The sequence below is a fragment of the Scardinius erythrophthalmus genome, assembly GCF_964197995.2.
Source record: "Scardinius erythrophthalmus genome assembly, chromosome: 18".
NCBI classification, from domain to species: domain Eukaryota; kingdom Metazoa; phylum Chordata; class Actinopteri; order Cypriniformes; family Leuciscidae; genus Scardinius; species Scardinius erythrophthalmus.
In genome coordinates this window covers 3,100,376-3,127,560 of record NC_138238.1, presented here as the reverse complement: position 1 = coordinate 3,127,560, position 27,185 = coordinate 3,100,376, and the positions used below count along the sequence as shown (strand labels likewise).

Genomic DNA, 27,185 nt, shown 5'->3' with positions numbered 1-27,185 from the left:
CCACTGAGAGGTCCCAAGAGGGTACGAGGGGAGGACGAGGAGGATTTAGTCTCCTCGCTCCCCTCAGGAACCTGACGATCAGGTCGTGCTTCCCCAAAGACTTACCATCAACTGCTTCGTGATGTGCGGCAATGGCGGCAACATACACTTTCAGGGTGGAGGGAGACAGCCTTCGCTCCAACCCTTCTTGCAGGAAGGAAAGCACGACACTGATCGGGCATTTCGTGTTAGAAGAACACCAGTTGACGAAGAGGTTCCACTTCAACGCATAGACATGACTTGTGGACGATGCTCTAGCGGAAGTGATGGTAGCCACCACCGCAGGTGGTAGGGTACTCAAACCTGCCTCGTCCCGTCCAGGAGCCACACGTGGAGGTTCCAAAGATCGGGACGAGGGTGCCAAAGGGTGCCCCGTCCCTGAGAAAGGAGGTCCTTCCTCAGAGGAATTGGCCAGGGAGGTGCTGTCGCGAGGAGTACTAGTTCGGAGAACCAGGTCCGGTTGTGCCAATACGGGGCAACCAAAATGACCTGCTCCTCGTCCTCCCTGATCTTGCGCAAGGTCTGCGCAAGAAGGCTCACTGGGGGAAACGCATACTTGCGTAGGCCCCGCGGCCAGCTGTGCGCCAGTGCATCCGTGCCGAGCGTGCCCTCGGTCAGGGAATAAAACAGGTCGCAATGGGACGAGTCGTGGGAGGCAAACAGGTCTACCTGTGTGTCGCCGAACTGATCCCAAATCAGCTGGACCGTCTGGGGATGGAGTCGCCATTCTCCAGCGAGAGGCCGAACTCGAGACTGCCGCCTGGTTCAGGTGTCCCGGGATGTAAATGGCTCGAAGCGACCTCAGATGCTTCTGACTCCATATGAGGAGGTGGCGAGCGAGTTGCGACATACGGCGGGAGCGTAGACCACCCTGATGGTTGATGTACGCTACTGTTGCGGTATTGTCTGATCGGACTAGTACGTGCTGACCCCTGAGCAGCGCATGGAAGCGGTGCAAGGCGAGACGTACAGCCAGCAACTCGAGGCAATTGACATGCCAAAGGCGCTGGGGTCCTGTCCAGGAGCCCGCGGCAGCATGACCATTGCACATGGCGCCCCAGCCCGTGGTGGAGGCATCTGTTGATACAACAACATGCCGGGAAACTCATTCTAAGGGCACTTCGGCCCGTAGAAAATTGAGGTTCGTCCACGGGGTGAAGGTCTGACGGCAGGCTGGAGTCACTGGAACTCGGAGCGTGCCGTGTTGCCATGCCCACGTCGGGACTCGATCGCGAAGCCAAAGCTGAAGCGGTCTCATATAAAGCAATCCCAGCGGCGTTACTGCGGCTGCGGATGCCATATGCCCCAGGAGCCTCTGAAAAAGTTTCAGTGGAACCGCACTCTTGCCCCCGAACTGACGAAGACAAGTCAGCAGTGACTGCGCGTCGCTCGCTCGTAAGCTGCGCGCACATGGCGACCGAGTCGATCTCCATACCGAGAAAAGAGATCCTCTGCACGGGGCAGAGTTTGCTCTTCTCCCAATTGACCCGAAGGCCCAGACGAGCTAGGTGCCGGAGCACTAGGTCCCTGTGTTCGCAAACCTGGCCTCGAGAGTGAGCTAGGTTTAGCCAGTCGTCGAGATAGTTCAGGATGCGAACCCCGTGTTCCCGGAGGGGAACAAGGGCTGCCTCGACGACCTTCGTAAAGACGCGAGGAGACAGGGCTAGCCCGAAAGGGAGAACCGCGTACTGGTATGCCTGCCCCTCGAAAGCAAACCGTAGAAACGGTCTGTGACGAGGTAAAATGGAGACATGGAAGTAGGCGTCCTTCAGGTCGATCGCTGCAAACCAATCCTGCGGCCGTACACACTGGAGGATGTGTTTGGCCGTTAGCATCTTGAACGGCAGCCTGTGAAGGGAGCGGTTCAAGACGCGCAGGTCGAGGATTGGCCGTAACCCACCGGACTTCTTGGTTACAATGAAGTAAGGACTTCATCTCGGCTGGAGGGACAATCTCGATCGCACCCTTCGCCAGTAGGGTGGCGACCTCCGCTCTCATGACAGGGGCATTGCCCCCGACCATAGTGAAGCGGACTAAGGTGTTAGCCGGCTAAGGGGCAGAGACAGGCGGTGCCAGCCTCCAGCGATCTCCTCGTGCTCGGACCGGTGAAGGCTCGAGGGAAGGAGCCGCATGGAGGTGGCGTCGGCGGGAAGCGGACTAAGCAGACCACACCAACGGATGACCGTCAGTGCAGAGCCTCAGTCCGCTTCTGGAGTGATCGAAGACTGTTGGGCGCAGTCCTCAACCACACAGCCGACCAGGCTGCCCGCCTCAAGGGTGCTGCTTAGGCTGACGTGGCAGTCTAAGGGGCGGAGACGGGCAGCGCCACCCTCCCGCGACTTCCTCCTACTCAGAGCTGGTGAAGGCCCGAGGGGAGCAGCCGCATGGAGGGGGCCTTGGCGGGAAGAAGACTAAGGAGACCGCACGGATGGATGACCATCGGTACAGAACCTGAGTCTGCTTCAGGTGGCCGAAGCCACACCGCCAAAGAGCTCAGCCTGGGACATGGGGGAGCTGAGAAAATTAATTCTCAGACCCTACCACATCAACCTGGCTAAGCCCATGTCTGGACCACATAGTGGACATCACCTGACCCAGGATCACGCAGGTACCGATGTCGCCCGAGAGCGAGGTCAGTAGTGTGCACGGCGGAACAACCAGGCCGGGCATGAGAGGCATAGCGTCCCAGCATAGGGGCGTGGTTAAAATTTTCCGCGTTCTGCCAGGGTTGGCCAGGGAAGGACTAGCGTTCCACTGCGGCCGGTTCGACAGAACTCCCGGGACAGCACTGCATCGAAGGCGCAGGCGACACACAGTACTGCAAGACCGTGCCACGATAGTGACAGGGAACATACAGACCATGATCACCGTGCGATCGAAAGCAGCGAAGGCGGAGGACACCCGCGAGCAGCGAAAGTCACGTGGAGTCTCGCGCAGCGCAGGCGTCCTGATGCACGTCCGGGAGAAGCTTACAGCGCTCGGGGGAGGGCGGGGCCACTCCAGCCGATGCTTTCAGCTGCCCGGGAAAGCATGGCTGACAGCTCTGGATCGGTCCCGGCAACGATGGCACTCCCGTGGGAGGCAACGCAGTCAAAACTTCATTTCCAGAGGAATCAAGCCCGCCTTGTGATGCTGTGAGTGCATGGTCTGCGATGTGGAAGGGGGGTGTGGCCCGAGGAATTGACTCGTCAGTTGTTGTGCCACACCAAACCCTCAGATCACCCTGGCCACCAGCCAAAGTATCCCTTCTCGAGGAAGAGATAAATTGGGGTGTGGCAGAGGGGACTCTACTCACATGGAGATCATTGAGTCTTGATCTATAAACATTGCGATGGTCATGTTCCCTTTCTTTTTTATTTTTATTTTTATTTTTTTTTCTTGCAATGAAAACATGACTCATCAACGAGCGCTGCCAAGCGTGATTAAGCCCAACACGCAAAACAGCGCTCGCGACCGTTAGGCAGATGACCGCACAGTGCGCACACACATCCAGAAAATACACGGGCGAACCGTCTTGAAAAAGACGTGCCGCGTGCAGCTCTTTTAGAGAGTGGAAAAGCTCAGCAGAGCGCTGAAGCGCCCAGGGAGAAACACACTCACTGTCGGCAGATTACTGCACAAATCAGCAGCAGGTAATGCGATCTCGCTGGAAAGCGCCGTCACACAAACACACTGAAGAGCCGCTCGTCTCGAAGAGATTTGAGATGACACTCAAAAGGCTTGTGGAGTGAAGTACTGAACTTGGCTCCGAAGCGAAAACATATCTGCATATTGCAGCGTACTTCTTTATATACCCCCTGCGGTGGGCGGAGATACGCTATGCAAATTCCGCAGACCCATGGCATTTCATTGCCATTGGCTCGTTTTATATACTCGAAGGTGAGAGGCTTTCTAAGCGAAACCCCAATCGTCGTCATCCGACGTAACTCGGAGTGACCACGAAAGGGAACTTTAGTTTTCACTTACAACACTTCAGTACTTCACTTTGCCTAGAAATGCATTCTTTGTTTCCATTTTAAGAGTTTGAATTGCATACTCATTTGTGAGCTGTATTACTTCTTGTTAATGTGATTTTTTTATTTTAATTTTTTTATTATCTGTTTATGTAAAATATTATAATGCATTTGCTTAATGTGATAATCAGGAACATTTCAATGTTCAATAATGATTCAACAATGCATGTCCAAAAAGATGCTCATGAGAGTTTATTAAAAAAGCAACACAATACTTTACCAGTGGTTGTGATTGGTGGAGTCATGGATTCTATGGATGGGATCGTCTCTGTTGTTGTAGACGCTGATGTGATGGACTGGTTTGAGGCATCTGGTATTAGGAACATTTTATATCAACATCAATAATTTTCAAACAAAATCCAGAAAAAAATTAAAGAATGAGGATTGTATAAGTAAGTGCTCACCAACACAGTAAGCTCCACAAAATATTGGCTTGACAAACTCATAAACATAGTAATTTCCTGGACAGGCTTTGACTCTTATAGGATGGGATTTGTAAGTACAGCAGCCATTCCATGAGGAGACACAGACCTGACGGGTGACCACTCCATCTTCCAGCTCTGGGTGAGGGCCGCTGAGCGACAGTGGGTTATAAGTGCCACACATGTACTGATTTACACATGATTCTGGCATCTGAGTATTTTCACCATTGTAGAACATCCTGTACCAGCCATTCCACTCCACATTAAAATCACACATGCCAGAGTTACTATAGTAAGAGTTGTCTGTGGATCTCCAAGGCTCATCCAGACTGGTATAGTTGTAGCAGGGATCGACACTTGGGGTGGAGAAAGGCACTATTAAGGAAAAAAGAGAAAGAGAGCATTATATATTGAAGATTAAATATATTTAAGATGATAATATGAATTCAAACCAATACAATTCATGATAAGCACATCAAATATTAAGATGAACTAATGTACCTGCACAATATACAGGATCTGGGATTGAAAGAGTTGGTCTGGTAAATTTGTAGACATAATAATTTCCAGGACAAGCTTTGACTTGGATCGGGTCGGATCTGTAGCGTCTGCACTGATCATTACGGGAGCCGTAAATTTCACGAGTAACAACTCCATCTTCTAGCCGAGGATGAGAGCCATTAAGCCACAGAGAACTATAACCTCCACATGACATGTAATAAAAACACCACTCAGGCATCTGAGCACTTGATCCATTAATGAAGAGTCGATACCAGCCATCCCATTCTACACGAGTGTCATCATGATCAGATATGTATCCATTACTAGACCAGTAATTGAGTGTGCTTCTCCAGTAGTTGTCGAGTATGTTGTAGTTATTACACGGGTCATAATCTGTTAGTGAGAGATGATGAGACCAAAACAAACAAGTTATATATTTCAACAAGGAACTTCACAAGTGCAAATCTGAACCAGTCAAACACTGTAATAATCATGAGTTTCATAAACCATTCATACACAATGTGACTGTGTAATAGCAAAAATGTTTATGCATAAACATTTCCATTTAAACTGAAATGTAAATCTTTCATTAACACTAACACTCATGTATTCATTCATATATATTATTTACAACTTACTCAAGGTGATGCTGGATCCAGTGGTTATATCTGGACTTATAGTGGAAACCGCCGGTGAAATAGTGTTGACATCTAAAAGGAAGGAAATTCATGTCATGCAGAAATCATTTACAAAAAGTTTTGAAATTCTTAAATAAATGAGGAAAGTACAGTACCTGTACAGTATCCTGAACACCAGAATAGTGGATTCACAAGTTCATAGACATAGTAATTGCCTGGACACGCTTTCACTCTGATGGGAATTGTCTTGTATTCACAGCAACTTCTCCAATAATAATGTCCACAGACCTCCCTGGTCACCACTCCATCCTCTATCTGAGGGTGAGGATCATTGAGCCACAGATTGAGGTCTGTGTTACAGGTGTATGAACTAATACAGGTCTCTGACATCCGGATGTCCATCCCATAGTAGAAAAGCCGGTACCAGCCATTCCAGGAGAAAGATTCATCACAAATGTAATCTCCACTTTCATTGTTGGCTCTCCAGGGACGATCCAGAGACTCATAGTTGTAGCAGGGATCACTGCTGATGCTTTGGAAAGCAACTGTCATGGTGTTTGCAAAAGTATTAATTGTATATATATAGTAACTTGCAATTATATTCTAACTATATCATAGCAATTATATTCTAACAATTAGTGTACTTTTAGGCTCAAAGTGAGGCAAGTCTACAGTACTGACAGCAGCCTGCAGAAGCAACAGGGGCTACATATACAAAAACTTGACTGCAGATAGGCACAAGAGGACTGTAGAATAATATTATGATATAATATTATGGTCATGTACAGTATGTTCAGTATACATATTAATTATTGAACAAATGGCATAACGTGTAATTTGAGGAATTGCGTTACAAAGAGATCTAGGTGCTATTGATCTGTAACATAACCTACTATACAGAATGGGTAATGACTGCACACCACTGATTATAACTTGTTAAAACATGATTATTTTCATAAAACAAAAAATTATGTTAAATGATCTAATATATAGAGCGTTTACACTCATTATAAAAAATCATAACAAAAAGCCCAGAGACAAGAGTTAAAATTGTACCTGCACAGTACAAAGGCCGAGGAGCTGATATGATGGGTTTGACCAATTCATAGACGTAATAATCTCCTGGACAGGCTTTGACTCGGATAGATGTGGAATTGTAGGCGCCGCACTCATGGGAATACTGCCACCACCATGGATTAGTTCCCACAACTTCACGGGTCTCCACTCCATCCTCAAGTGTTGGATGAGAACTGTTGAGATACAGTCCAGTTTCTCCACCACATCCAGCATAACTCACACACCACTCAGACATCTGGGCACTTTCTCCATTCAGATACAGCCGATACCAGCCACTCCATTCAACAAGAGTGTCATCATGTCCAGAGTACTGATATGGGCTTTGCCGTATGTCTCTCCAATATTCATCAAGAGTGTTATAATCATAGCATGGATCAGTTGTAGGTTCTTAGAGAATAAAGAAAAAAGACTCATTCACTCATTCACTGAGGTGTCAAAAACAAGAGCACAGGTAAACATCGAACATCTGTGTCTGTCTGAAAGAGAAGATATTGGGATGGTAAACTGAAAATGGATTATTAGATAAACTGACTAAACCTACAACAAGTGTATCCTTTACACCCTCTCTCACTAATTAAAAAAGAGCTGCCACCTTGATCATAACTGAGTGTTAAGGAACTGTATATTTATTTTCATAACAATGTTAAACTTAGTGTTGGAACTTTGATGACAAATGTGAGATTCAAATATTTAAATACAATTATTTTCCCAATTCTCATTAAAACAAAATATATAAAAGTGGAACAACATTCAAGATCTTCCTCAGATAATTACAGATTTTGGTGCTGTTCTGTATGAAAAAATTTAAAATTAAAATTAAAATAAACAAATGAATAACAGTACAAATGTAAAGTAAAAATAAGGGTTTGCAAAATCATATATTTCAAGTTTTTTTCCCATTCAGACCACAAAATACTGTACATTAAATTAATTTCCTTAATTAATTTCCTATTTTTTTTATATTTCCAATATTTGTAATATATGAAATTCCCTATTAAATTTCTTATTGACACCCATTTGTTTTATACAACATGTTAAGCCTCCCATTGATATTTTCCAGAAATTGTTCTACAATATCCCTGAATTAAAAAACACTTGTGTCTACTTGTTTATTCCCACTAGGTTATACAAAATATTTGATTGAGATTAATTATGCCAACACTGTTTGGTCACACTTTATTTTAAGGTGCCTGTGTTACAGTGTAATTACGCATTTAATTACTGAGTAATAATAATTACCTATGTACTTACTATAGGGTTAGAATTAGGGTTTGGTTTAGGGTTATTTGCATGTAATTATGCATAATTTATAGTTATTACTACAGTAACTACATGTAACTTGTAACAAGGACACTGTAAAATAAAGTGTAACCCACTGTTTTTCTACAGGAGGCATTTCATTTCTAAAAGCAATACATTTTATTAAAAGTACTATGTGTAAAAGTCAGTCTGGATAAAAATATCTGCTTTAAGCTTCAAATGCATAATCTTTTTGTAAGTTAAAACAATACATCCTTTTATCCCTTTGAAACAATGGCATACACAGTAGCTTATTAAAAATGGTGTTTTAATATTAGTGCACACTCATAAATAATGTTATTTTCTTTAAAATCTTAAATACACGGTATGTTGTCAGGTCTACTACAATATCCCGTGCTACTGTTTAAGTCTGGTGTTACTGTTCTGCTGTCTATCATTGATCATCCCACCTGTTACTCCGCCCATTTCATCTGTTCATCATTACCTCTGATTATCTCATTATCTATAGCATATAGCATAGCATATATCCACCTTTTTCCTATCGAGTCTACTGCGTTTTAGATTGTGGGAGCCACTTCAGGCTCGGGGAAGTTCAAAAAGACTGAAACTAATTAAAAGGTTGAGCTACGAATAATATTTATCTGTCAATTTGACTGAATGAGCGGTAAAATTTTCTTCATGTTCTATTTTCAGACATCAGGAGAATAACGTTACGCTTGGTATTTTTATGTGACGTAGTATTATGACACTGTCACACATGACACGTTTTAACCATATTATGATGATTATATGTATATTACAGTTTTAATTGGTTTACATGTAGTCTTAGTCATTTTTGTCCATTTTATTCCTCTTATCTGTTTTAATGTGTGTAAACCATACTGGGTCTGCCTGTCATGTGACTGATCACATGACAGAAAACAGGAAATAGCCAGCATAAAGGAAGCAGCATGGCAAACAAATGAGGGCTCTGTCAAGATGGTCAAGACGACCAAAGCTGGATGGAGGAGTTTCTTTTAAGGACTTAACATTCCAGCAAACCACTTCACTTTTCATTGGATTATCACTACAGTTGGATTGTATACACACTGGTGGACACTCACACATTGGGACTTACAGCACAGAGGACTCTTAAGGACTGTTTTATGGCATGGAATGGAACCAATGGACTCTATGCTTTTAACAGCCTAAGTCTTCTAGTTGTATTATGTTGTTTTAAGTTCCTTCTAGAAATTGTAAATACACTTAATTTATTCACTTTATTTCTGTTGTCGTCTCATCTTTTAAAACGCTTCCAAAACTCTCACAGTTTAATCTGACCCCAGTTTTAGCTCGTGTAACTCATCCGATTAGGCCGTTTGTTACAGTAGAACAAGAATATTTATGACAAAAGCTCTTTTCAATCACTGTATTCACTGTATTCTCCTGATTATTTTCTTTTTTTGCTTTGTATTCCGCTGTAATATAATGACAAAATACAACATATCCTGCACATTTGTGGTCTGCTCTCTCCATTTCATTTACGATTTATCACATGAATAATTCACTGGAATGCACTAACAATCTCTCGTTTTCCTCCCTAAATCCTCACTTCTTTTTCCAGGTTTTTCACATGGATGCTTTAAAATGTAATTATCTCACTTTTTCACTTCTAATCTCTATTAGTTGTGTTTACTGGAATGTTTGTAAAGCAGGTTAAAATACAATTACTGTCTGTCAAAATAATGTAAATCACTTAGAAATATTATCAGTGTTCCAGTTAATGAACAATTTTGATCAAGGCAACATATGTTACATAATACAGACATATATCACTGCAGTGATATTTAACACATCTGTAATATTGCTGCGGAAATAATTAAGCTTTTCAGGCTTATTTATGGTCTGTTAGTCATTTGTTAATGCTTTTACACTTTTAAATGTCCTTTTTATGTAGAATAGTGTCATCTCATAGTACCCAATTTTGGAAATGCTTTTTATTGCATTTATACAGCAAAAGTTTCACTGATTGTTTACAGTTAAGATTGTTGCACACAAAGCGTCATGGGACTTGCGGATACTGCTTTCTTCAGTAATTCTCAAAAAACAAAAAAAAAACAGAATTAGTAATGTCATAGACATCTTTCAGTTTAATTTACCCCAATATTTGTATTCTATTTAAATACATGATACAGCATAGCAGCAGTATATCAGCATGGCTATGATTACCTTTGTCCTTGTGCCTATGGCTGAATCATCCTTAATATAGCTCATAATTTAATAGCCTATTTGGTTTTGTAAATTCTTTTAAATTAGTTACAGTACATGCATCACAAACACAACATGGATCTGATTTGCTTATGCCAAACAATAATCCTCCAGATTGTAACATAATACATTACATTACCAGTCGTAGTGTCCATGGTTGTAGTTTCATCTGTGGTTGTCTCCGGCATGACAGTAGTAGTGGTAGTGTTTATTTTGCTTGAATCTGAAATAAATGATAAATTTTACATAAATAACAATTATGTCTTACATAAACAAAGGGCACATGTAAATATATTTACCTGCACAGTATGCAAAATTGCAGCCAGTTGGGCTCACAAACTCATAGACATAATAATCTCCTGGACAGGCTTTGACTTTAATGGGATTGGATTGGAAATAGCAGCAGTTATTGCTCCAGTGACCGCAGACATCTCGAGTGACCACTCCATCCTCAACTGTTGGATGTCCTCCGTTCAGCCACAGTGGAGCATAAGTGCCACAACTATACTCATCAACACATGTGTCTGGCATCTGAACGCTCTGACCCTGAATGAAGAGACGGTACCAGCCGTTCCAGCTGACCGCAGTGTCACACATTATTTGAGAGGAATGTTGATTGTTGGTGGCTCTCCATGAATCATCCAGAGCATTGTAGTTGTAGCAGGGGTCAACAGGGGGAGCTGTTGTCATGGAAATATTAAAAATATACATTTTGCTGAATGAATAAATGGATGATGTGATACATTTTTATTTTTGAGCTATGAAAACATTGTCTCCAGAACAATCTTTACTTAAGCTCCCTGTTTCATTTGTGTTTTAAATTCAAAGCTGAAGACATTTTTTTGTGAGCTTTCAGAACATCTCCACTCATTTAGCTGACAAAACAATTGTTAAAAACAGCTGAGCTTGAGTCCCTTTGCAACTGAGCCCAAATGGTACTTTTCCACTGTATGGTACGGCCCGGTAGGGCTCACTTTTGGGTCTTTTTTGTACAGCACCCAGTAGGCTACCTTTTTTTTTTTTTTTTTACTACCACCTCATTTGAGGTTCCAAGCGAGCCGTACGATGCTAAATAGGGGTTATGTGCAACATACTTCCGGGTTCTACAAAACAGATATAACTACTTCCGGTTGTCAGCTACTGAGGTAAACAGAGCGTAGGAATGGCGACCTTTTATAGCCGGTGTTTACAGGAGCTACCCATTCTATCCATTTCAGATGTACATCGTATTGCCAAACGGATTTCCAGAGCCCCGAGTACTCCGTTAGATAAAGGATTTAAGTTTTTACGCCTCCTCATTTATTCATGATTATGAAGGTATGTAAGTTAGTATATGTAGCTTTTGCTAATGGTACCCGATGTAGAGTTAGCTAACTATCAGTAAGTTAGTTTAGACTTGTGCTATCATAGTAGTTTAACCTTTTATATTTGCTTGCAGACAAATAAAACAATCAAATGAAGACTGCATTTTATTTTTTTATAAAAAAAAAAAAAAATCTGATACTTAACCCCCTGAGGTCGACAATCGCGCCGGCGCGATAGGCTCGCTTTTTTTCAGTTCAGTTAAAAATAAATTAATTTTGCTCTGTTGACTTTGATATTACAAGCAAGTTTCATACATCAATCGATTCTGTTAAATGTGTATTATTTGTGTGTATACTCACAATAAAAACAAAGTGTTGTGCTTTTTGCCAAATAAAGAAAAATAAACGTGATGCGAGTTCTGCCTTCTCTCTGTCAGTGAAGTCCATTCTGAAACGCGTCCGAAAATAAACTGTAACTCAGTGAATACTCAGTCAAACAGGCATACAGACACACAGGCATGAAGCTTGGATTCTCTTCTTTTAAATGAGGTAATTTATATAAAAAACACATATTCTCATCTTGTGAAATCTGTATTAAAAGAGAGCGATTCCAGTCGAGCTAATTAGAGCTCATTCAAATGTAATGTGACTCCGCCCACAGAGAGCGCGTGCTATTCAAACGCAAATTACTGAGGCACTCCAAGCAAACCTGTGAACGCCCCCATATCAGCTCGAGAAAACACAAGTTTAATCATATCATTGTAGCCTACGTGTTTACACCATCTGGCAGCGCTGTGAGGAATAATAATAATGGAAAATCTACCTCAGAGTGCGGGTATTGCAGGAGAGAGGATCCGAATACTGTAGTAAGTTTTTTTTCCTTCTCAAGTTAATCGCGTTTCTGTGAATGAATGAACGGCAGCCGCAGAGATGCGCACTGTTTATCACAGCTCGCAAAAAGACAGTTTAAATTTAAATTGTGTCTCTGTGTGAATGAATGATGATGTTTTAGCAAACTGTATTGCTATACTGAGTTGAGTAAAAATCGACAGAAATATGTTGAAATAAAATGTAGGCTATTTGTATAAGCAACGTATTAAACTGAAAATTAACATTTATATGCCCTAATATTTCATAAAAACAACGTTATAGTCAGGCGTTTCTGTTTGTGAATGAATGTTTCGGTTTTAGCAAACTGTATTGCTATACTGAGTAAAAATCGACTGAAATATGTTGAAATAAAATGTATTTGTATAAGCAACGTTTTAAACTGCAAATTAACATTTATATTTCTTATAATAAAAATGAAAGACCTATGTTACAGACATATGAAAGACAACATTTCGTTGATTAGTTTTGGATAGATTATACATTTTTACTGTAAAATATCTGCCACCTCAAATAAGCTTTTGTTTGCCAATATTTGCTCATGTTAAATATAGTATGTTTTGTCAAAAATAAAGTAATCAAATAATCAATCAAATCCTTAACTTTGAAATATGTATGATAAAATGTATACTTTAGTTTTTACAAAGAAAGATTACACTTGAATTGTTGTTGTAATTGTAACCTTTTTAATGAAAAAATATATTTACAAGGTAGATGTAAACAAACTATTAAAAGGTAAATATAAGCCTTTTCTTTAAATAATTTTTATTGTGTTTTATTAGTGACAAATTTGGGGAGAGGATAAATATTCCAAAACTGAAAATACAGTATGAGAATTAACTGCACAATTACTAGACATGTATTCCTTGGATATTATAGGCCAAATTGCAAGCACAATATGTGGAAAAATAAAAAAGAATTGAGATGCTTCCAACTGTTGCTCTTGCATTCTAGTGGCTCAGTGACTCACCTGAATGAATGGCTTATTGTTATGACTTTACTTGTTGAGGCACATGACTATTAAGTAATATGCCATTTTGGTGCCATGTAAACCCATAAATTGCATATTACTTAACAAATTAGTTAATAGTCATGTGCCTCAACAAGTAAAGTCATAACATAATGATACATTTGCAAATCATTAGTTAATGATTAATTAAAGCAGACAACTGGAAGTTGAAGTACATTGCTTTGACCAACTGTGGTAATTAACGCATTAATTTGCACTTTTAGTTAAAAAAATAAGTTATTAAGGAATTAATACATTATGACACATTTAATTAATAACAATTCATATATTACTTAATCTGTTAATCATTTAGAATCTTTATTAGTTGCTGATGCAGTAATCATTAATTAATGGTTTAATTCTTCATGAGTCATACATTAACACATGATTATCTGTGCAGTAGTTAAGCATGAATTAATGCAGATTAGTGCACCCGTATTTTAAAGTGTTACCTTTCTTTCTTCTGTTGAACAGAAAATAAGATATTTTGAAGAATGTTTGTTAACAAACAGTTTTGGGTCACCATTGATTTCCATAGTATGGGGGGAAATACAATGGAAATCAATTGTGACCCTCAACTGTTTGGTTACAAATATTTCTTCTATTGTGTTCAGCAGATAAAATAAATTCATGCAGGTTTGGAACAACTTTAGGGTTTTGGGGTTAAAAAATAAGTTTAGTGTTACAAAATGTGTTTGAGAAACTCTCAAATGGTGGTTTAGTTTTCACTATTTACAACACTTACTAACACAGTACTTCACTTTGCCTAGAAATGCATTCTTTGTTTCCTTTTTTTTATTTTTTTTTTATCTTTTTCTGTAGAAATTATAATGCATTTGCTTTATGTGATAATCAGGAACATTTCAATGTTCAACAATGATTCAATAATTCAATAATCCATGTTTCAGAAAAAATGCATGTCCAAAAAGATGCTCAAGAGAGTTTATTAAGGAAGCAACACAATACTTTACCAGTGGTTGTGATTGATGGAGTGATGGATTCTATAGATGGGATCGTCTCTGTTGTTGTAGACGCTGATGAGATGGACTGGTTTGAGGCATCTGGTATTAGGAACATTTTAAATTAACAACAATCATTTAATTTCAATTCAATTCAAACAGAATTCAGAAAAGTAAATGGCTGAAGATCATACGAGTAAGTGCTCACCAACACAGTAAGCTCCACAAATCATTGGCTTGACAAACTCATAAACATAGTAATTTCCTGGACAGGCTTTGACTCTTATAGGGTGGGATTTGTAAGTACAGCAGCCATTCCATGAGGAGACACAGATCTGACGGGTGACCACTCCATCTTCCAGCTGTGGGTGAGGGCCGTTGAGCCACAGTGGGTCACTAGTGCCACACATGCCTCGATTTACACATGATTCTGGCATCTGAGTATTTCCACCATTGTAGAACATCCTGTACCAGCCATTCCACTCCACATTATAATCACACATACTATAGTAGTAAGAGTTATTATTGTCTGTGGCTCTCCAAGGCTCATCCAGACTGGTATAGTTGTAGCAGGGATCGACACTTGGGGTGGAGAAAGGCACTATTAAGGAAAAAGGACAAAGAGAGCATTATATATTGAAGATTAAATATATTCAAGATGATAATATGAATTCAAACCAATACAATTCATGATAAGCACATCAAATATAAAGATGAACTAATGTACCTGCACAATATACAGGAGCTGGGATTGAAAGAGTTGGTCTGGTAAATTTGTAGACATAATAATTTCCAGGACAAGCTTTGACTTGGATCGGGTCGGATCTGTAGCGACTGCACTGATCATAGTGAGTACCGTAAACTTCACGAGTAACAACTCCATCTTCTAGCCGAGGATGAGAGCCACCAAGATACAGAGAACTAAAACCTCCACATGACATGTAATAAAAACACCACTCAGGCATCTGAGCACTTGATCCATTAATGAAGAGTTGATACCAGCCATCCCATTCTACACGAGTGTCATCATGATCAGATATGAACCCATTACTAGACCAGTAATTGAGTGTGCTTCTCCAGTACTTGTCGAGTATGTTGTAGTTATTACATGGTTCATAATCTGTTAGAGAGAGATGATGAGACCAAAACAAACAAGTTATATTTCAATGTGAAAATTCACAAGTGAAAATATGAACCAGTCAAACACTGTAATAATCATGAGATTCATAAACCATTCATTCACAATGCGACTGTGTAAGAGTGAAAATGTTTATGCATAAACATTTCCATTTAAACTGAAATGCAAATCTTTCATTGAAAAAAAGATAATTTTTAATGACACTCATGTATTCGTTCATATATATTATTTACAACTTACTTGAGGTGATGCTGGATCCAGTGAATATATTTGGACTCACAGTGGAAACCGCCTGTGAAATAGAGTTGACATCTAAAAAGAAGGAAATTCATGTCATTCAGTGATCATTTACAAAAAGGTTTGAAATACTTTAATAAATGAGGAAATCACAGTACCTGTACAGTATCCTGAACACCAGAATTGTGGATTCATAAGTTCATATACATAGTAGTTGCCTGGACACGCTTTCACTCTGATGGGTTTTGACTTGTAATTACAGCAGCTTCCCCAATGATAACTACCACAGACCTTCCTGGTCACCACTCCATCCTCTATCTGAGGGTGAGGATCATTGAGCCACAGATTATAGTATGCGTTACAGGTGAATGAACTAACACAGGTCTCTGACATCCGGATGTTCATTCCATAGTAGAAAAGCCGGTACCAGCCATTCCAGGAGAAACGTTCATCACAAATGAAATCTCCACTTTCATTGTTGGCTCTCCAGGGACGATCCAGAGACTCATAGTTGTAGCAGGGATCACTGCTGATGCTTTGGAAAGCAACTGTCATGGAGTTTTGAAAAGTATTATATAGGCCTACTGTATATGTATATAGGCTAAGTCTACAGTAACAAAAAAACTTGACTGCAAATAGGCACAAGAGGACTGTAGAGTACGATGTTTTCATATACTGTTTACATATTATAATTATTGAACAAATGGCCTAAAGTGTGATTTGAAGAGTTGTTTAACAAAGAGATCTAGGTGCTATTGATCTGTAACATAACCTGCTATACAGAATGGATAATGGACTGCACACCACTGATTATAACTAATTAAAACATGATTATTTTCATAAAATAAAAAAATTATGTTAAATTATCTAATATATAGAGCGTTTACTCATTATAGTGAAATAAAAAATCATAACAAAAATCCCAGAGACAAGGGATAAAATTGTACCTGCACAGTACATAGGCCCTGGAGCTGATATGATGGGTTTGACCAATTCATAGACGTAATAATCTCCTGGACAGGCTTTGACTCGGATGGATGTGGAATTATAGGCGCCGCACTCATGGGAATACTTCCCCCACCCCCACCACCACCATGCATTAGTTCCCACGACTTCACGGGTCTCCACTCCATCCTCAAGTGTTGGATGAGAACCGTTGAGATACAGTGCAGTGTCACCACCACATCCCACATTACTCACACACCACTCAGACATCTGGGCACTTTCTCCATTCAGATACAGCCGATACCAGCCACTCCATTCAACAAGAGTGTCATCATATATATTCTGATATCGCTTTTGCTGTATGTCTCTCCAGGGTTCATCAAGAGTGTTATAATCATAGCATGGATCAGTTGTAGGTTCTGAGAGAATAAAGAAAAAAGACTCATTCACTGAGATGTCAAACACAAGAGTACAGGTAAACATCTGTGTCTGTCTGAAAGAGAAGATATTGGGATGGTAAACTGAAAATGGATTATTAGATAAACTGACTAAACCTACAACAAGTGTATCCTTTATACCCCTCTCTCACTAATTAAAAAAGAGCTGCCACCTTGATCATAACTGAGTGTTAAGAAACTGTATATTTATTTTCACCACTTGAGTAACAATGTTAAACTTAGTGTTGGAACTTTGATGACAAATGTGAGATTCAAATATTTAAATACAATTATTTTCCCAATGAAACAACATATATAAAAGGGGAACAACATTCAAGATCATCCTCAGATAATTACAGATTGTGATGCTGTTCTGTATGAAAAAAATTAAATAAAACTTAAAATAAACAAATTAATATATAACAGTACAAATGTAAAGGAAAAATAAGGGTTTGCAAAATCATACATTTCACGCCTTTTCCCATTCAGACCACAAACTACTGTAATTTCCTTAATTAATTTCCTATTTTTTTTATATTTCCAATATTTGTAATATAAGAAATTCCCTATTAAATGTCTTGTTGACACCCATTTGTTTTATACAACATGTTAAGCCTCCCATTGATATTTTCCAGAAATTGTTCTAGAATATCCCTGAATTGGAAAACACTTGTGTCTACTTGTTTATTCCCACTAGGTTATACAAAATATTTGATTGAGATTAATTATGCCAACACTGTTTGGTCACACTTTATTGTAAGGTGCCTGTTTTACAGTGTAATTATGCATTTAATAACTGAGTAATAATAATTACCTATGTATAGGGTTAGGGTTAGGAGGGTTTGGTTTGGGGTTAGTTGCATGTAATTATGCCTAATTTATAGTTATTACTACAGTAACTACATGTAACTTGTAACAAGGACACTGTAAAATAAAGTGTAACCCACTGTTTTTCAACAGGAGGCATTTCATTTCTAAAAGCAATACATTTTATTAAAAGTACTATGTGTAAAAGTCAGTCTGGATAAAAATATCTGCTTTAAGCTTCAAATGCATAATCTTTTTGTAAGTTAAAACAATACATCCTTTTATCCCTTTGAAACAATGGCATACACAGTAGCTTATTAAAAATGGTGTTTTAATATTAGTGCACACTCATAAATAATGTAATTTTCTTTAAAATTGTAAACACACGGTATGCTGTCAGGTCTACTGTAATATCCCGTGTTCCTGTTTAAGTCTGGTGTTACTGTTCTGCTGTCTATCATTGATCATCCCACCTGTTACTCCGCCCATTTCATCTGTTCATCATTACCTCTGATTATCTCATTATCTACACGCATAGCATATATCCACCTTTTTCCTATCGAGTCTACTGCGTTTTAGATTGTGGGAGCCACTTCAGGCTCGGGGAAGTTCAAAAAGACTGAAACAAATTATAAGGTTGAGCAACGAATAATATTTATCAGTCAATTTGACTGAATGAGCTGTACAATTTTCTTCATGTTCTATTTTCATACATCAGGAGAATAACGTTACGCTTGGTATTTTAATGTGACGTGGTATTGTGAAACTGTCACACATGACATGTTTTAACCACTCTATATATTATGATGATTATATGTATATTAGAGTTTTAATAGGTTTACATGTTGTCTTAGTCATTTTTGTCCATTTTATTCCTCTTATCTGTTTTAATGTGTGTAAACCATACTGGGTCTGCCTGTCATGTGACTGATCATAGCCAGCATAAAGGAAGCAGCATGGCAAACAAATGAGGGCTCTGTCAAGGCGACCAAAGCTGGATCGAGGAGTTTCTTTTAAGGACTTAACATTCTAGCAAACCCAATCACTTTTCATTGAAAAACTCATCCGATTAGGCCGATTGTTATAGTATAACAAGAATATTTATGACAAAAGCTCTTTTCAATCACTGTATTCACTGTATTCTCCTGATTATTTTTTTGATTATTAGTTTTGCTTTATATTCTGGTGTAACAGTATGAAAAAATACAACATATCCTGCACATTTGTGGTCTGCTCTCTCCATTTAATTTACGATTTATCCCATGAATAATTCACTGGAATGCACTATGAATCTCTTGCTTTGCTCCCTAAATTATCACGTCTCTGTCCAGGTTTGTTTTCACATGGATGCTTTAAAAAAATGTAATTGTCTCCCTTTTTCACTTCTAATCCCTATTAGTTGTTTACTGGGATGTTTGTAAAGCAGGTTAATAAATACAATTACTGTCTGTCAAAATAATGTAAATCACTTTGAAATATTATCAGTGTTCCAGTTAATGAACATTTTTGATCAAGGCAACAAATGTTACATAATACAGACATATATCCCTACAGTGATATTTAACGCGTCTGTAATATTGCTGCGTAAATAATTGAGCTTTTGAGGATATTTATGGTCTGTTAGTCATTTGTTAATGCTTTTACAATTTTAAATTTCCTTTTTATGTAGAATAGTGTCATCTCATGGTACCCTATTTTGGAAATGCTTTTTATTGCGTTTATACAGCAAAATGTTCACTGATTGTATACAGTTAAATAGAAATAATTTGCACAAAGCGTCATGGGACTTAGGAAAATTCTGGATACCTGCTTTCTTCAGTATTCTCAAAAAAAAAAACTGTATTGAAAATGTATTACTAACATCATAGACATCTTTCAATTCAATTTACCTCATCATAATATTTGTATTCTATTTAAATACATATGATACAGCATAGCAGCAGTATATCAGCATGGCTATGATTACCTTTGACCTTGTGCCTATGGCTGAATCATCCTTAATATAGCTCATAATTTAATAGCCTATATGGTTTTATAAATTATTTTAAATTATTTATACATCACAGACACAACATAGATCTGATTTGCTTATGGTTCAATGACGTATAAGGATATTCAACAGGCCAATTTTAAAAATACAAAAAAATACCTGTTGCAATTGTTCAAACATTAAGGATGTTGTGTACACCTAAATTCATTTAAAAAATTTAATTTAAGTGATTTTAGTGTTTTTTCATTTAGATTAATTGTCCGTAGCCTTAAAAAATGTCATGTGGTGCGACCAGGATTTATCTTAAAATCAATTAATTTCCTTAACATTGTAAAACATTTTTTTACAAGTTCTTGGTAATTAAAGTTTTTAGAAACACTTAGTATTTGCATTTCTTTTGAGTTTTTGTAAATAATGATCTAATTTTTTGTTCTATAATTTCCGAGTTGCCTTCTTAAATCTAGTTAACAGACTTATTTTTCCTGTAAATCACATAAGACTGATAGAAATGTTTTAAAAATATAATTTACTAAAGCATACTGAATCAGTGATTCATATTTCAGCCACAGAAATAAGATATTTTATTTTAAATTTAATACAGTGATTGCTTTTATTGGTCGCACCACATGATAAGTGGTCGCTCCAAATGACACGAAGACCTTATATAGTTAAAAATCTATTTAAAGAGATCAATGAACAATACATTTTATACAAAAAAATTGATTTAAACCAGATTTTATACAAATTTCACAGAATTTTCCTGAACATAAACATTTAATAAACGTTTTTTTTTTTATATATATATATATATATATAAATCACATCACAAACACAAGTGCACCATTTAAATTAACTTGACTTAGAATTTCTTTCTAACAAATAATAAAGTTATAGATATAAGATTTTTAAGTAATTAATACTTTTATTAATCAAGGACACATTCAGTGTCACATTCAGGCGCAGGCTATAATGTTACGAAAGATTCTATTTCAAATAAATGCTGTTCTTTTGAACTTTCTATTCACCAAATAATCCTGACATATAAAATGTATCACAGTTTCCACAAAAATATGAACATTGATAATAATCAGAAATGTTTCTTGAGCAGCAAATCATTAGTGACTCTGGATCACAAAACCAGTCACAAGTCGCACAGGGTATTTGTGGCAATAGCCATCAATACATTGTATGGGTCAAAATTATCGATTTTTCTTTTATTACAAAAATAATTAGGATATTAAATAAAGATGGTTTATATTTTGTGAAAAACCCTACCATAAATTTATAAACATTCATTTTTGTGAGTGAATATAGCAATATCGCAAACATAAATGGACAACTTTAAAGGCGATTTTCTCAATGTTTCGATTTTGTAGCACCCTCAGATTCCAGATTTTCTGTTGTATCGGCCAAATATTGTTCTATCTTAAAGGAGACATATCATGCTTTTAAATCGTTCCTTTTTACATATAAATCATACATTTGTAGTCTATATAAAGCGGAACTGCAATGCTTGGGTCTGAATTCCTCATTATTATAGCTTCACAGGCCCCTTTTCTACCCCTTTTCTGATGTGCGTCTGAGAGCAACTCGTTTTGGTGTGGTCTCTTTAAATACAATTGAGACACTCAGTGTTGCCAGATTGGGCAGTTTTGAATTTGATTGTGCGGGTAAAAAAGGATTTGGGCGGGTGGCCAAAATTTGGGCTGGTTTGGGGTCAGTTCGGCGGTTTTCAAACATCTACATTTTAAAGTCTAATTGGTGTTGGGCTGGAAGTCAATGTCCTTATTTGGCAGTTCCGCTGCAAAGACGTAATAGTTCAAAAAACGTCATATATAACAGAAAAAAATCGGAACAGGTTGAAAAATATGACCAAAACAGAATATAAAGATATCAACGAAGCACCTGAAGAGAATAATTTAAACTTTTCTGTACTTCTAAACACTCTAAATATACAACAAAATGCATTTAAGGACTAAAAAAGTGGATTTAGCATGATATGTCCCCTTTAACCTGCAAAAACCTTTAATAGAAACATGCATATGGTTTATTACTGCAACACAATCAGTAAAATATTTTTAACTATAATGTTTCTATTTTCAGAATTTGGTCATTTTATTTGAAAAAAAAAAAATCTAGCTAGATCATGAATATTTTTGTGGTTGATTGGGTCTTACACAAATAAAGAGGTTGGGAACCATTGATTTAGAGCATACAGAGCATAAACAATGGTTCTCTATTGCAAGGTTAATAATTTTCTTAATTAGCAAAGCCTTTAAGCCAGAGTTCTCAAACCGGTTCCACGGAGGGCCTAGTCTAGTGTATGCAGGTTTTTGGTCTTTCCCTTCAATTAGTGCCCAATTAAGACCTAGACTACCAGGTGAGGGGAGATCTTAAGACAGGAGTTTGCCTTAATCTAGTTGATCATGCATTTCTTTTCTTTTATTCCACAGCTGATGTGTGCAGTTTTTTATTGCTTGCATTAAAATAATTTTCTCTTGTTTTGTTTTTTAATTGCAGTCTTTTTCTTCTGCCATTCATGCTTATCAGCTCCATGCAATCTTAAGCTTTTCTTGGTTCAGCTGCACACAGTCTGAAAAGGTTTTTTGGCAGTTTGCTAAAATAAAAGACCCATTCTAAGAGCTGTTGACTTTTCTACCTTGGGAAAGAACGATAAACGAACAACTTAAAAAGGCATGACAAATCATGACATAACTGACATCACTCACAACGTACCAATGCATTATCCCTCATGAACAAATATAACGTCTGATGTTTGCACGTGCATACAGTTTACCATTACGGCATCGTTCATGAATAAACATGACGGTTGAACACGGACAAACGGTGGGTGTTGACGCGTCAAAATTCACGCGTTTCGTTCAAAGACTTTTGAACGCGATCGCTTGCCATAGTGTTTACCACTGACTTTGCGGCGCTCATGTCATTGTCACTCACGAGTCACGGCTCATGTCGCGAGACAGTCTCGCAGTATAACGCAGTAACGCAGCCTGCTTACGGGGAAGTAACAGTAATCTAATTACTGTTTTTGCAATTGTAATCCCTTACTTTACTCGTTACTTGAAAAAAGTAATCGGATTACAGTAACGCGTTACTTCTAACGCGTTACTGCCCATCAGTGCTCTACACTCAGAAATGGGTGGTGTTCTCTGGCTGGTGCACAGCATAGAGCCTGGACCCCTACTCACGTACCAAGTGTACTTGCTTTTTTTGCAAGAGCTCTTGGACGCGGGTCGCACCCCCTCCAGGCTCAAAGTATATGTGGCGGCCATAACAGCATCTCACGCTCTTGTGGCCAGACAGTCACTAGGAAGAAACAACCTCATTGTGTGCTTCCTTAAAGGGGCAAGAAGGCTAAACCCTCCACGACCCCCCTCTGTGTCTATCTGGGACTTCTCCACGGTCCTGGAAGCATTAAAGGGTGCCCCGTTTGAGCCGCTTTGGTGTGCAGACCTGAAGCACCTCTCGCTCAAAAACGTTTTTGCTTCAGTCAAGAGAGTGGGCGATTTGCAGGTGGTGAGCAGTGAGCATGTCCTGCCTTGAGTTTGGGCCTAACGACTCCAGAGCCATCCTCAGACCAAGGCATGGTTATATTCCTAAAGTGCTCTCGACTCCGTTCAGAGCACAGGTTATTTTACTAGCAGCTCTTCCCTCACCAAGGGATGAAAGAGTTTATCTGGAGCGTTCTGCCTCATTCAGACAGTCAGAACAGCTTTTCGTATGCTTTGGCAACCGTACCAAGGGGCTCGCCATCTCAAAGCAGAGACTGTCGCGTTGGATAGTTGATGCTATCTCGCTGGCTTATGAGTCTAAGGGCCTTCGTTGCCCCTTAGGCGTCAGAGCTCATTCCACGAGATGCATGGCCTCGTCTTGTGCTTGGTCATGTGGAATACCCATTGAAGTTATCTGTGCGGTGGCTGGCTGGTCCTCGCCATCCACATTTATGAGGTTGTATAACCTGGAAGTTCCCGCTTTAAAAGCAAGGGGTTCTTTCAATACAAAATCTAATACATATCCGGTCCTGGTTAACTCGGAACTACGGTTCTCACATATATATTATGTATACATTATAACAGTTTGGCCCTCATTAGGCCCATTCCTTGTTTTTCCCTATATGAAGCCCGTCTCTGACCAGCTTACTTGGTTCATACTTTACTTTTTTACAGCCTCGGGCATCTTGCCTCGGGCTACTGTATGGAGCAAAGTTAAGCACGCACTGCGTTTTCAAGGGAGTTCCCATAGCGTAAGCTAGCCTTACGCAATACGAGAGACCTCTCGAAAGGGAACGTCTCGGTTACTAACGTAATCTCGGTTCCCTGAGATGAGGGAATGAGTATTGCGTAACCCGCGGTGCTCTGTGCTTTGATCAGGGGATAACTTCAGGCGATTAAACCTGAGGTCCTTGGCGGTCCTTATATCCTTTGGCCACACCCATTCTGGTGGGCTCTGATGTTCTAGGGCTCGAAGTGTCCTGATTGGTTTGCGTGTCTGAGCCGCCTCGCCATAGGTTTGTGCAGTTGCCGCAGCACAGCCAATGACCGTACTCACGTTTCATCTGTGTATGCTGTGCAGCTGCACTGCGTTTTAAAGATTTGGCTTCAATATTCTCGAGAAAAGGAGTTTTCCCATAGCGTAAACCAACCTTACGCAATACTCTTCTCAGGGAACCGAGGTTAGGTTAGTAACCGAGTAGTTTCCTCCCTAAATCCTCACGTCTTTATCATGTTTGTTTTTCACATGATGCTTTAAAATGTAATTGTCTCCCTTTTTCACTTCTAATCCCTATTAACAGTGTTTACTGGAATGTTTCTAAAGCAGGTTAATACATACAATATATATTGTCTTTCAAAATGATGTAAATCACTCATGCATACACACAAATATTATCACTTAATGTTCCAGTTAATGAACATTTTTGATCAAGGCAACTGTTACATAATACAGACATATATCACTACAGTGATATTTAACACGTCTGTAATATTGCTGCGGAAATAATCAAGCTTTTGAGGTTATTTATGGTCTGTTAGTCATTTACAATTTTAAATGTCCTTTTAATGTAGAATAGTGCCATCTCATAGTACCCAATTTTGGAAATGCTTTTTATTGCGTTTATACAGAAAACGCCTCGGTTACGACTGTAACCTCGGTTCCCTGAAGAGGGAACGAGCGTTGCGTCGAGTTTGACGCTATGGGAACGCTTTGCGTGATGATGTCTTGAAGCACATGTAAAATCAGTCCAATGGCGTGGCGGAGCGTCAGATGCGGGTGACGTCACGTACCAGGAAACTATAAAGCCTGCTTGAAAACAGAGAGCGACAGCTTCGTAAAAAAGTCTGAAGTAGCCGCTGACAGGCATGAAGGAGATATGGCAAGGTGACGCAACGCTCGTTCCCTCTTCAGGGAACCGAGGTTACAGTCGTAACCGAGGCGTTCCCTTTCAAGGGAACTCGCGTTGCGTCGAGTTTGACGCTATGGGAACGTCTATACCAACGCCACCATAGCTACGAATGTCTGTCCTGTGTGAAATCAAGTGAGCAGCACTAGGAAGACAGAACATGAGACCCTGGAGTAGAGTCCAAATCCAGAGAGTAGAACCTGACGAATGTGTGCGGTGAGGACCAGCCTGCCGCATCACAAACGTCCTGTAAGGAAACTCCTGATATAAGGGCCTTGGAGGCCGCCATACTCCTAGTAGAGTGCGACCGGACAGCCATAGGAGAAGGCTGTCCGGCTGCTTCATAAGCAAGCGAAATGGCCTAACCACCCACTTGCTCATCCTTTGCTTAGACACTGGATATCCCTTGTTAGGGGACCCGAAACACCCAAATAATTGGTAGTTTTAAGCCACAGGGCAGCTCTGTGGACATAGCGTCTAACGCCCGAACTGGGCAAAGCAAATAGTTCTTTCCTGGTCCGTGAAAAGGAAGAGGACAGAAGGCCTGCAGAAAATAGTTAGAAGGAACAGAGCTTTCAGTGTCAAGAACTTCTCTGGAGCCTCCTCAATAGGCTCAAAAGGGGCCAGGGAAAGGCCTTGCAGCGCAAAGGACAAACCCCATGGAGGGACCCTAGAGCAAACTGCAGGCCTCAGCCTCAAGTGCCACGAAGGAAACGAGATACCAAGGGGTCTTTCCCCACAGAGATTCCACCCAAAAGCATGTGGTAAGCACCTATGGCCGCCACATAAACCTTTAAAGTGGACGGGGTTAGACCTGCAGTGAACCGTTCTTGCAGGAACTCCAGCACTGTACCAAGTGGGCAGTTAACTGGGTCCAACCGACAGTCACTACACCAAGAAGTGAATAGTCTCCACTTCAGGGCATAAAGTTTCCTCGTGGAGGGAGCTCTGGACTGTAGAATGGTCTCAACAACCTCAGTTGAGAGACCTGACACTATGCGCTGGGCCCCCTCAGAGGCCAAGCCCACAGGTTCCACAGTTCTGGTCGGGGGTGAAATATCGAGCCCTCCGCTTGGGACAGAAGATCCCTCCTGACGGGTAGCTCCAGGGGAGGCCCGTCGAGGAGAGACACGAGGTCGGGAAACCATACTCTGCCCGGCCAGTGCGGGGCTATCAGAAGCAGGCAAACCCGGTCCCTGCGAACTCTTTCCAGAACTCCCGGGAGCAGAGCAACTGGGGGAAAAGCGTACAGACGTAGCCTCGGCCACGTCTGCACCATAGCATCCAGTCCCAGAGGAGCTGGATGCGTGAGGGAGAACCAAAGTGGACAGTGAGACGTCTCTCGAGACGCAAACAGATCCACTTGTGCTTGCCAAACTCCCTCCATATCAGCTCCACCACCTCGGGGTGGAGCCTCCATTCCCCGGGCCTCAGCCCCTGTCTCGACAGAGTGTCTGCTCCTATATTCTGGACCCCGGGGATGTACGCTGCCCTGAGAGACAGCAGCTTTCCCTGGGACCACAAGAGGATATGGCGTGCCAAGTTGCATAACGGGCGCGAGCGCAAACCCCCCTGGTGGTTGATATAGGCGACTACCGACGTGTTGTCCGTATGTACTACACATGGTGTCCCCTGAGACCTGTGATAAAGCTCCTCAGAGCCCGGAAGACAGCTAACATCTCTAGGCTATAGAATGCCAGGAACGATGATGGTCTTCCCACAGACCTTGAGATGAGCGACCCTCAGGATCGCTCCCCAACCCGTGAGGGAAGCATCCGTCGTTAGCAGTTTGCGACGACAAGGAGCTCCCAGCACTGGGCCCTGGGACAGGAACCAAGGTTTCTTCCACATAACC

The 27,185-nt window shown here is 40.2% G+C and overlaps 2 protein-coding genes across 2 annotated transcripts in view; both read right to left on the bottom strand.

Annotated features, from left to right (window-relative positions):
- Positions 1-15,214, bottom strand: part of LOC308706834 (alpha-tectorin-like) — a 39,392-nt gene extending 24,178 nt beyond the window's left edge. Inside the window, exons 1-11 of the mRNA XM_081392700.1 lie at positions 15,085-15,214; positions 14,566-14,958; positions 14,370-14,459; positions 10,497-10,877; positions 10,337-10,420; positions 6,670-7,077; positions 5,769-6,158; positions 5,614-5,685; positions 4,976-5,368; positions 4,457-4,849; positions 4,273-4,362 (exon numbers count right to left, since the gene is read on the bottom strand). Coding sequence (XP_081248826.1) covers positions 4,273-4,362; positions 4,457-4,849; positions 4,976-5,368; positions 5,614-5,685; positions 5,769-6,158; positions 6,670-7,077; positions 10,337-10,420; positions 10,497-10,877; positions 14,370-14,459; positions 14,566-14,860 — 2,596 coding nt within the window. The 5' untranslated portion in view covers positions 14,861-14,958; positions 15,085-15,214. The remainder of the gene's footprint in view (positions 1-4,272; positions 4,363-4,456; positions 4,850-4,975; positions 5,369-5,613; positions 5,686-5,768; positions 6,159-6,669; positions 7,078-10,336; positions 10,421-10,496; positions 10,878-14,369; positions 14,460-14,565; positions 14,959-15,084) is intronic.
- A 29-nt stretch (positions 15,215-15,243) lies between these two features.
- Positions 15,244-18,457, bottom strand: LOC308706833 (uncharacterized protein; the record flags this gene model as incomplete). Its single annotated transcript, XM_081392699.1, has 5 exons — positions 15,244-15,278; positions 15,736-15,807; positions 15,891-16,280; positions 16,680-17,096; positions 18,430-18,457. 5 exons carry the CDS (start codon positions 18,455-18,457, stop codon positions 15,244-15,246), a joined length of 942 nt encoding a protein of 313 aa, XP_081248825.1.
- Positions 18,458-27,185: the final 8,728 nt, after the last annotated feature.